Here is a 12,500-nt window from a genome sequence, read left to right as displayed (position 1 = left end):
GGATGTAGTTTTTACAAAATTAATTTTTTTGTTCATTTAGGCCAAACACCTGACCACACGATTGATAAAATTTTCAAATTCAATGTTGGTGTATTCCAAACCGGGTTTCTGTACATGTATATGTACATGTATAGTGGGTTACTGCTCTCTTTCTCTCTCTCTCTTTCTCTCTCTCTCTCTCTCTCTCTCTCTCTCTCTCTCTCTCTCTCTCTCATTTACAAGTGTATCGTGAGAATCGCATTAATTTGTTAAAATATGATGTCACTTATATTAGTTGTTTTAATCAGGAAAGAAAAGCCTCTATGTAAAAATTAGAATAATACAAAGTAGAGTGCACGTGCAACGAAATATGAGTCCAGAATGTACGATGTATGAAGTACTTTAAAAAATTATGTTCATAAGTGAAATGAAAAAACAAAAAACAAATATTGTCCTTAAATTTTATTATAATTATTGAAACATGTTGATGATAAGCGAAACAAAATTAATGTGCACTCTTGTCAACAACCCCCTCCCCCCGCCCCTTTCCAGAAAGATTCTGAATACAAGAATGATGCTTTTGAAAAGCAAATGTTATACCCCTTTACATGCAATTCTTCGCCTTTCAAATTTGACCTACTTTTGAAAATCTTTAACCTTAGCCATAAGTTTTGAATGGTTAGTAAAAATACAAGAGGGCATGAAATGCTTCACGCAGGCATACTTTTCATGAAGCGCTAACAGTATTTTCAAAATATTGTCCTTAAATTTTATTATAATTATTGAAACATGTTGATGATAAGCGAAACAAAATTTACATTTACAATTACAATTTGTATTTTCAAAACTGAAATTTATTTCTTAAATGAATTTACATGTATTTATCTTTTTATGAAAAGGTAGATTAAAGCGGCTATTGAGGGAAAATGTCGAGACCGGGACCGGCTTTTAGCATTGTTTTTATTTCTCGGTCCCACCGGTCCCGGAGTTTTCATATATTATTTTGCGAAAGAAGAAAATAATATGATCAATTTACTATCAGAATGCAGGCATGAGATGTTATACCCAAGTTATTGAGAAATGGGGCTCAAATATCCTGATTTATTCTGTTTTCATCGAATAAAAGTATCTCTGACCGGGACCGAAGACCGGGTTTTAGTCATGGGACCGAGACCGAAGACAGAGACCGGGATTTAGTCAGTACCCACATAACCCATTCTTGAAAGATACAGTTTGTCATCCTTCTACTACGTGACAAACACCGAACTCTAGAACAATCTAGGTCACAGATGTCACTCAAGTGCAAGTATTACACAACGATATGATACTTTATATGGTTTATAAGATATCTCGTAAAAATTGATTTATGAGATATCTTATAAAGTTTAAGAAATATCTTACATGTTCTACAAGATATCTTATAAAATATATTAGATATATTATAAAATTTCTTTGAGAAGATACCTTACATGTATAAAAGTTATAAAATATCTTATAAGAGTTAATGAGATATCTTAAATCAAAAATGTTAATAAGTCATCTTATGAAGTTTATGAGATATATTGTATACTATATTAGATATATCTCACGCAGAAAAACATATTAGGATATATTATAAGATGTCTTATAAGATTTATGAGATATCTTTGAAAAGGAATAAATGTAAAAACGGTGTGCCATAAGGATGGTATGTAAGAGTATTGTGTTGCTAAACTGTTGCGACCCCTGTGTTTGCAAAATATATTCACATCAAATTCCATCCAGAAATCTCTCAGTTTTGTGTTCGTTGGCTTTGTATCGTACTTGGCTTGTGTCACAAATGTGTGCACATATGTGCGTGTGTATTGCAAAACAAACTTTATTACACATAATGCACACACATGCACGCGCGCACACACTCACACTGCCACTCAAACACACACAGACACGCACGACTGAAAACACACACTTGAACACACAAACAAAAGCAAAGTTGGGGTTTGGGACGGGGAAGCGACCATTCGTGCTCGGGTATGGCCTAAAATTGACGACCATTCGTGTTCACCCTCACGGCACATTCGGTTGCTGGGCGACGATACGTGCAGCATGTTTGGTCGCTGGCGACAAAATGTGCGGCACGAATGGTCGTCGGCGACCAAATGTGCCGCACGTATAGTCGTTGGGCGACCAAGTGTGCCAAGGCGACCAAACGTGTTGTAACAGGGCCAGAAGGGGGGATCAAAATTTTACATACAAATATATAATTTAATTCTTATTGTATCCTTGTCTCTGATTGGTCAAATTCCAATTGAGGAACACAGGTTATTTTTGTATAACCTGGTTTGGTCAGCTGGTTTGGTATGGGGACACACCCCCTTGACAACCAGATGTCGGAACTATTTTTTTCTCTCTCTCTAAACTTCTATGGAATAGAAAGTCAACGTGCACAATAAGATACTTCGGTTTGATACACATGTTGTTTTCTCGTTGTCAATATTAGCATCTAGGCCTACTTGTACGCAAATCACTTTTGTTAAACATCTTTCTCTGTATGTATGGTCGAATAATACTATTGATAGATTAAAACAAATATATTATATTCGAATTAATGATTTTCCAAGTAAGCATTACCCTGTTCATTTTGAAATACATTTCTCACTGGGGAAAAGAAGGGGGGTGCGTTGTTTCATTCCTTGATCCGTCTTTCAACAAAGCAAGCAAAAATTCATACGTCACATTTTATCACATGATGTCAGACACATTGACATGTGGATGCTATTTGTTACTTGCTTACATATTTTCTTGTGTCGGATTTACTATTAGCGATAACATTGCATACAAGGGTAAGTTTTCATTTAGTAGAAGTTTTCACAGAGTTGAAAGCCGTAAATTATTGCATTTTCTGATATTTGAAGATTTATTTTGGGTAGGCCTAAACAATGCAATTTCCCGTATTTTCTCAATCTGTCGGAGATGAGCGACTTCAAAGTCGATCTCTATCTCTAAAGGGCAGCGAAATACTCATTACATGGATAGTCTACACATATTTTCTATCATGATAAACTTCACTTTCGATACAATATTTTGATAAATGGCTAGGCTCCGTAGAACTAAGATTAAAGATGGCGACCTTTGGCTTCGCAGCTAGATCTAGATGCTTTGTGTCGCTGTTGCTAAGTAAATCATTGCGCGGCTTGGTTGACTTGTATTTTTCCGAGTGTATGTACAGTTTGATAAACAAAGGTTAGCATCTTTGTCTCTTGCATTAAATTATAAGGAATGACTTTAATTCTGGGGCAAGTTATACGAGTATAACCTGGTTTGGGTCAGTTTACGCTTTTTTATAATCCGCTTTTCGGATTATAAAGCGTAAACTGACCCAAACCAGGTTATACTCGTATAACTTGCCCCAGAATTAAAGTCATTCCTTAAATAGATAAAATCTTTAAAATTCTTCTTCTCAAAAACTACTGGGCCAGGAAAGTGGAAATTTACATGAAAGCTTCCTGACATAATGCAGATTCAAGTTTGTTAAAATCATGGCCCCTGGGGGTAAGATGAGGCGACAATAGGGGATCAATTTTTTACATACAAGTATATAGGGAAAATCATTAAAAATCTTCTTCTGAAAAATCTTTGGGCCAGAAAAGTTTACATTCACATGAAAGCTTCCTGACATAGTCCAGATTCAATTTTGAAAAAAATCATGGCCCCCGGTAGTAGGTTGGGGTGTCAATAGGGATCAAAGTTTTACATGTGAATATATAGGAAAAATCTTTAAATATGAGCGAAGGTGACTCAGGTGAGTGATGTGACCCATGGGCCTCTTGTTGCTCTTGATATACAAAAAACTTCATGATATAAAATTTGACAGTTTAAGAGGACATATTAGGAGTAATGTCAATTTCTAACACAATTTTCAAGGTCTCGTCTTAAAATTTAAAATAGAACTTTAAAAAATTGGGGGTTGGAGATAAAAAAAATTTAAATTCTTGGTGAAAAAACTGAATTTTTATGCAAATTTTGAGTAAATTAATTTAAACTTTTTAAAGAATTGGTGCTCTATTTGAAAAAATATACATGTATCAACATAATTAATAAATTACAACATCTGAACTAGTTCTAAGATTTAGAACTTTTTGATTAACTACATGTAATCTATCCTTCCACCACAAAATATATTCCCTGTCAAACCCTTTCAAAATTTGAATTGACACAAAAAATTTCAACTTGATAGAGTTCAGTAATAGATGTGTAATATGTTTGCACCAATGGGATCAGTATTGTCTGATTGAACCAGTAAAAGCTTAGTTGTAGCATCCTTTGCAGTTGTGCTCAGGAGCTAACTTCCTTAATTTCTGGATTTGACTCTACCTTTGATCCCTTGAACTCTCGTTCTCTCAAAGTTTTTATCAAGGTCCCTTGAACTTTGAGTTATCTAGAGTCACCTTTTATATCTTACAAGAGAGACATAATTCATGCTTAATATTTTACAAGCTGGTGAATGTAAATCAGGTAAGCATTGTAGCCCATATGTGTATCTAGATTTTATATGTATTGTATTGTATCTAGATTTGAAAAAATGCTCATTCATTTTAACCATGTTAACAGGAACAGGAAGTTCGACCCGATGGCAGGGAACTGGGGGAAACACGTACAATTGTAATTAACATTGGTATGGTATAAAAAATTTATTATCCAAAATTTTTAAGAATCTGTAAGAGCATCTTTTTCTTTATAATACTTTCATATAAAATATTCGAATCTAATTGGCCTTGAAATGAAAATGTTTCCTAAAGAAGGAAAAACCACATCCTCCAGGGTGATAATATCTAGCAACAGTAAATATTACCTGTTCAAACATTTTTGTTACGCAATCCATTGTCTTTTTAGGCTTTTATATAGGAGAAAGTCCACTTATAGTGAAAAGGTTACCTGTAGGTGTCCAATAAGTTGACAATTGCTGTCCATTATTTTTAAGAATGGACAGATACTGTCTGTTCTTAAAAATAATGGACAGTAATTGTCAACTTATTGGACAGTGCCAGGTAAATCCAATAACTTACTAGACATCTACAGGTAGGCTGAAAATAAGAGAAAGACAATACGTTTGTCGAAGAGATACAAATTTAAAGGGAAAGGCAACCCTAACCACATAGTTGCTTTTATGAATAAAGTATTACTTACTGATATCATAATTGACAGTCTTTAACAACAAAAATCCTTGCTTAATAATTAAATCAATATTAATCTATCATGTATTTTAAATTACCCGCCGCTAAGAGAGTGGCCATTGATTTAATTTATGACGTCACACCGTCTATTCCGGTTTATTTCATCAGCAGCACTGTAAACATGACAAGTCACAAACAGCTAAGTTTGGAGTTGTATAGATTTGAGCCCGTTCTTTCGCAAGAAGAAATTGAGAAAAGAAGACGTTCAGTCGAGTTGCAGACAAAGCAGATGGTAAACGTTCTTCATACAAATGTCTTAAACCTCAACTTGTCATTATGCAAATGATGGATCCACAGTTTACGTAGTCTTTTCTTTTCAAATGACTTGGTTGAGTCAGGAATTTTGAAAAACTTTTTTCACATTGCCCCTTCACATTAGTGTAATTAACTGTTGCCAGGAAGGCATCAACCTATTTATTCATAAGATCTACCACATATACATCCTTGATGATCTCACAGGTGCTTGGGTTCAGAATAAGCTACATGAGTTGATTTAATTAATTTTTTTGTTGAAAATATTTCTAGTGTATGTAACAACGTTTTGCATACCCATAAAGTCAAAAACACATGTAATTCAAAATAAGCCCTTTTTAAAAAAAAATACCCTCACTGGTTATTAAAGTTCTGTTATAATAGCCAGTGAGGGTATTTTTGCAAGATGTTGTTGACATGCATTAGAAATATTTTCAAGAAAAAAATAATTAAATCAACTCATGTAGCTTATTCGGAGGGTGTGTGTTTGTCCTGAACCCAAGCACCTGTGGATGATCTTAGAATCTCATCAAAACTGGTACAGATGGTGTGACGGCAAAATTATTGATTTTTGTGGTCTTAAATACAAAAGAGTTGCACATAATGGCAGCCTCTATAGATCGCAGGAATTTCAATTTTTGACATTTTCAAATTAGTACTGAAGCTTATCCTAGATCTGATCAGCAGATTACCAATTTATAATGTTAATGGATCTTTCAGTTCAGTTGAGATGCAAACTAGTGAAAATAAGGTGGGGATTCAGAAAACGTTTCCTGAGAACCATGGATCAAAATTTGATAGATATACAGGAAAATTCAGTTAACATCTTCTGAAAAAAATCTTGCTGGCAAGTATCCTTATGAAATAAGGATTTTCAAGGTTACTCTGGCTGATTTAATATGTAGAATCCAAGCGTATTCATGTAAACAAGTTCCCATAAAGGTTTAGGTAGATGTGTCAAAATCAAGTACAGTATAAAATTGCAATTACTCAGGTGAGAATGAGACCCTTGACCTGCAGCTGAAGTATCAGGCAAATTAATTTTATTTTTAAAAAAATTTCAGGATGCTTATCAACTGCAAATGGATCAGCTTTGGTCAAAGTGGGAAATACAACAGTAATGTGTGGAATCAAAGCTGTGAGTAATATTACAACACATCTCTTCTCCCTCTGTAGATTATTTCTGTCTGTGTATACCATCACAACACATCTCTTCTCCCTCTGTAGATTATTTCTGTCTATGTATACCATCACAACACATCTCTTCTCCCTCTGTAGATTATTTCTGTCTATGTATACCATCACAACACATCTCTTCTCCCTCTGTAGATTATTTCTGTCTGTGTATACCATCACAACACATCTCTTCTCCCTCTGTAGATTATTTCTGACTGTGTATACCATCACAACACATCTCTTCTCCCTCTGTAGATTATTTCTGTCTGTGTATACCATCACAACACATCTCTTCTCCCTCTGTAGATTATTTCTGTCTATGTATACCATCACAACACATCTCTTCTCCCTCTGTAGATTATTTCTGTCTATGTATACCATCACAACACATCTCTTCTCCCTCTGTAGATTATTTCTGTCTGTGTATACCATCACAACACATCTCTTCTCCCTCTGTAGATTATTTCTGACTGTATACCATCACAACACATCTCTTCTCCCTCTGTAGATTATTTCTGTCTATGTATACCATCACAACACATCTCTTCTCCCTCTGTAGATTATTTCTGACTGTATACCATCACAACACATCTCTTCTCCCTCTGTAGATTATTTCTGTCTATGTATACCATCACAACACATCTCTTCTCCCTCTGTAGATTATTTCTGTCTATGTATACCATCACAACACATCTCTTCTCCCTCTGTAGATTATTTCTGTCTATGTATACCATCACAACACATCTCTTCTCCCTCTGTAGATTATTTCTGTCTATGTATACCATCACAACACATCTCTTCTCCCTCTGTAGATTATTTCTGACTGTGTATACCATCACAACACATGTCTTCTCCCTCTGTAGATTATTTCTGACTGTGTATACCATCACAACACATCTCTTCTCCCTCTGTAGATTATTTCTGACTGTGTATACCATCACAACACATGTCTTCTCCCTCTGTAGATTATTTCTGACTGTGTATACCATCACAACACATCTCTTCTCCCTCTGTAGATTATTTCTGACTGTGTATACCATCACAACACATCTCTTCTCCCTCTGTAGATTATTTCTGACTGTGTATACCATCACAACACATCTCTTCTCCCTCTGTATTTCTGACTGAGGATAGTACATGTATGTCAGTTCCTTCTGTGTAATTGCACTATAAGCAGCAGGTTTGTATTGAACCTTGGAATTTGCACATTAGTGTTTGTATAGGATGATTGGAAAATGATGTGGATTAAATCCATTTATATAGAAATACTGTAGATTTATATAGAAATATTGTAGATTTATATAGAAATACTGTAGATTTATATAGAAATACGGTAGATTTATATTGAAATACGGTAGATTTATATAGAAATACTGTAGATTTGAAGTACATTTATAAATAACTTCTTTTAATCATGATATCATTATTCTATGCTACTGTAAAGCACTGATTTCTGTGGTGATCTTATTTTCATGCTTTTCTTGGTGGGCCTATTGACATACAGGTGACTCTCGATGGCTCGAACTTTGATCTCTCAAAGTTCTCGATTTCTCGAAGTGAAATCATAGTCTCGATTTTTCTCTCTATATAATAAAGCAAATTTACTATTGATCTCTCGAACGTTCAATCACTCGAAGTTCTCAATCTCGCGAAGTGAAGTTGGGTCCTGTAAAACACATTTAATTGTTTTTCACTCTTGATCTCCTGAAAGGATGGGTAGCCTATACCAACATTACCTATTTCTGATTGGACCTCTCCTGGATTTTGTTGAATGCTGGAGGCTAGTGTGGTCTTGGTAATTAGGTGTTTACATAGGTGATACATCATGTGTGCTTCTTTGTGGAGACAGGCACTTAAGTATATAATTGGTTAATTGGTCAGTTTTCACCCCACACTGGGGTATGGTGATGATTAGACTTTGTATAGAATCCCACTACAAATACAATCTATAATTTGTTTTGACTTGACAAAGAGGGAGTAACCCAGAGACATTAATTTAAAGATAATGATTTAGATATCTACAGACTGTTAAATTTCTCGAGTTTGTACTTTGTGTAAAGTTACTCTAAAATGTTGTTTTACTCATTTGTTTGAATTTTTGCTTTGTGTAAAGCGACATAAAATGTGCTCTGTTTAGCTAACATCAGTAAAGCTTTATTGGAAATTAGTTTTTTACACCTATCTTACCGTGATAAAGGAACAAATAAATACAATGACAATGATTTATTTGCACAATCACAATAACAATTACTGGCAAAGGCACATATTGTAGATTATATCATAGAAACAATAATATTCAACATACAATCAGTGATTTGAATGCATGAATATGGCACCAGACAAAATCATATTATGATATATTACACTGCATATAAGGTGTACATGAGATAAAGGGACCATAATAGGTACCTTGTATATAGGAATAGTATATGGAGTCATAATACATATATTTAAGAATAGTCATAGGACTTTCTCTTGATAAATTATGTAGATATATTGGAATCAGTTGCTTTAAGGAAATTTCTTTTATTTGACACATCTTCAGTAAAGGGGCATAGCGCACTTGGTATGCAATTTTGCCTACATAAATACCTTTTTCTTGAACATCATTTTTATAAATATTCTGCTATACAATGTCAGTTTATACTTGTGTTTACCCAAATTACTTTATAAAGATATCGATATGTTGATAGTTTCTCTATTTGATAAGCATAAACATTACTGTGATTATATAGAGTATATAGTAGATGTAACGTAATGGGCATAAAAAATTGCAAACTGTTGCAAAAGACAACCTTAAACCAGAAATAAAACACTGAAATTGTTTTACTTGATTATGATTGTATATAAGTCCATTTGAGGAAATTTGGTTTAAGGTGGCCTTCTCGTTGAAAATGAATAATACATGAAATAATCGTTCTCAAAATTTACCTTGAGATTTAGCAGCTTGTCAAACGTTAAACCTTTAAACTTGCATGCCTGGGTGGCCTTGTGGTTTAGGTGCTCGGTAATCTTACACTTAAACCATACATTCCGAGTTCAATTCCAATATTTTTCCATCCAATCTATTAATCCATTTTTTTCCCTTTTCATTTTTGGGGAGGGGGGGGGGGGGTCGTTTTCTTGAGAGAGGGGGTGTTTTAATTCAAATATTTGTAAGTTACGACTTCAAGAAAGGGAATTTATTCCGAGAGCTTCTTTACACTAACATGTTGCTGTGTGCACAGGAATTTCAAACCATAATGTGGCTGACGAAAAACTAAACAAATAACAAGAAAAAGAGCACAAATGCACAGCAAGTAATAAGTAAAAATAGGTCAAGGGAGGAAAAGAACTGTTATACAGTTTGACTTCTAAAAAGTAAATTAAAAAACTCATGTAGCAACTGTCATATGATATTTAGGCAAAGCTAAACACTCGAATTATCAACCAAAGGCAAATGAACTGATGACATCTATGAAAGGCGCTGCAGTCATGTCAGAACAGTGAGTTAAGTAATGCCATATGTAAAAGGGTTGTTGTGTAATATGAATGCCCAGGTCTATGAAAATATTGTACTGTTCATCATTCCAAATAGGAAAATAGTTTATTAAGTAAAGAACGACTCATATAAATGTCAGTAATGCTAAACTGCGGCAGTTATTTATCTTGGTTAACGAAACATCAAAAACGTTGGCCTTATATTTATATGTAACATGCCAGTCTATTATTGGAAACCGGTGTTTTCCATTTAGATTTCTGAGTCGGTCGTATCGTCAGCAAATGCGCTATACCTCTTTAGACAGGCATTTCAATACACCATAGGACTTAGAATACATAAACTTTGAAATCTTTTTATTAATGCAAAATTCTTTATTTTGAAATCAAATTAATGATGAAAAGTGGAGGACATGTACAACAATATTTTGAAATGGAAACTTTCCAATTTACTTTATTTATTCAAAAAATGCAGCTTTAGTAGAAAGCAATTTGAAAAAAAATTTAAAATCCCTGCAGGACTCGAACCCGCGATCTGCAGTTCAGCAGATGACGTGCTAACTGACTGAGCTACTCTGCTAAGCACTGATTTTTTTAAATGAATAGACAAATGTTGCTGATATTTATATTTTCATCCATGTTTTAAAAGAAATTCTATGACAATGTAGAAAACGCCCTTAACTACATGACAAATATGAAGGAAAATATGTCAAAACAATCCAGTGATCTTGCTGGTAAACATTTCCGGTTACTGTACAATCTGAACCAAATGGTCAGACCTTTAATTTCCTCATTTTTTCGAACTCTCGAAGTTTTATGAAGGTTCCTTGAACTTCTAGTTATCGAGAGTCACCTGTACTTCTATTCTTTAAAAACAAGCAAAAATGAACTTCGTCTTTGACCAAGAATTAATAGCCTGTGTTATATGCAATATGTTTTACAGAGCAAACTTTAGCTCATCTGGGCTGGTCTGTCAGTCTGTCCATAAACTTTTCACATTTTCATCTTCTTCAGAACCTCTGGACCAATTTCAATCAAACATGGTACAAATCATCCTTGGGTAAAGGGGATTCAAGTTTGTTCAAATGAAGGGGAGATAATCAAGAAAAGGCAAAAATAAGGTTGGGTCATATAGAATTTCTTCTAAAGAATCACTGGGACAGAAAAGTTGAAGCTTCCTGACATAGTGTAGATTCAAGCTTGTCCCTATCATGGTCCCCATGGGGGCTAGGGTGAAGCCACAATAGGAAATTAAAGTTTTACCTGGAGATATATAAGAAAATTTTTCTCAAAAACATCAGGGTCATGATTGGTCATATTAATATGCAAGCATCCACACAAGTAGTGCAGATGCAGATTGAAGTTTGTTCAAATCATAATCCCCGGGTTAGGGTGCCTGTGGGGTAACAATAGGAAATCAGAGTTTTACATGGAAATGTTCAGAGAAAAATCTTTCAAAATCTTCTCAGAAACAATAGGACCATAACTAGTCATCATGATATGCAAGCATCCCCAGGTAGTGCAGATTGAAGTTTGTTCAAAAAAAGGTCTCTAGGGGTAAGGTAGGGTCGGGCCATAATAGGGGATCAAAGTTTTAAATGGGAATTTATAGGAAAAATCTTTTAAAATCTTCATCTCAATAACAATAGGGCCATAATTGCTGATATTTGTATGCAAGCATCCCCAGGTAGTGCAGATTCAAGCTTGTTCAAATCATGACCTCCTGGGTAGGCTGGGGTCACAATAGTGAATCAAAGTTTTACACAAGAGAATATATAGGGACACATCTTTGAAAATCTTCTTCTCAAGAACATCAAGGCCATAATTAGTCATATGAATATGCAAGCATCTTCAGATAGTTCAAATTCACAGGCTTCGGGGGTAGGGTTGTGCCACAATAGGATATCAACATTTTACATGGGAATATACAGGATATTAATGAAAGCAATTTCTTTTCAAGATTAGCAGCACCACATTAAATCATATCAAAATGCAATTGTTCCAAAATTGCAAGGATTCAATTTTTTTAATGCCCTTGTGACTAAAGTTTTGGGAGGGGGGGGGGGTGTTGATATTGTGTTTGTTATGCTTGTCTGAAATTTTAACCTTGCTATATAGCTTTTGAATATGGAATGCTAGGGCTATCATATTTCATGTATGCATTTCTTGTGACAAGACCTTTCTTTTGGTACCAAACCGCGTGACCTTGGAGTTTGACCTACTTTTAAGAAAACCTAACCTCTGCAATATCGCCTGAACTATTTAAGGTCGGGTTTTTTATGCCCTCGACATCGAAGATTGGGGGGCATATTGTTTTTGTCCTGTCTGTCATTCTGTAATTCTGTCTGAAACTTTAACCTTGCTAATAACTTTTGAACAGTAAGTGCTAGAGCGTTGATATTT

At 34.6% G+C, this 12,500-nt stretch overlaps 1 protein-coding gene across 1 annotated transcript in view; it reads left to right on the top strand.

Moving 5' to 3' along the window:
• LOC125679308 (exosome complex component RRP43-like) overlaps positions 1–12,500 on the top strand; it is a 41,969-nt gene that overhangs the window by 16,399 nt on the left and 13,070 nt on the right. The window contains exons 3-4 of the mRNA XM_048918437.2: positions 4,570–4,633; positions 6,509–6,582. Of these exons, the coding sequence (XP_048774394.1) occupies positions 4,570–4,633; positions 6,509–6,582 (138 nt within the window). The remainder of the gene's footprint in view (positions 1–4,569; positions 4,634–6,508; positions 6,583–12,500) is intronic.

The sequence above is a fragment of the Ostrea edulis genome, chromosome 2 (assembly GCF_947568905.1).
Source record: "Ostrea edulis chromosome 2, xbOstEdul1.1, whole genome shotgun sequence".
In the NCBI taxonomy this organism is placed as follows: domain Eukaryota; kingdom Metazoa; phylum Mollusca; class Bivalvia; order Ostreida; family Ostreidae; genus Ostrea; species Ostrea edulis.
The sequence above is the reverse complement of the archived record's forward strand: the minus strand, read 5'-3'. Positions and strand labels throughout refer to the sequence as shown.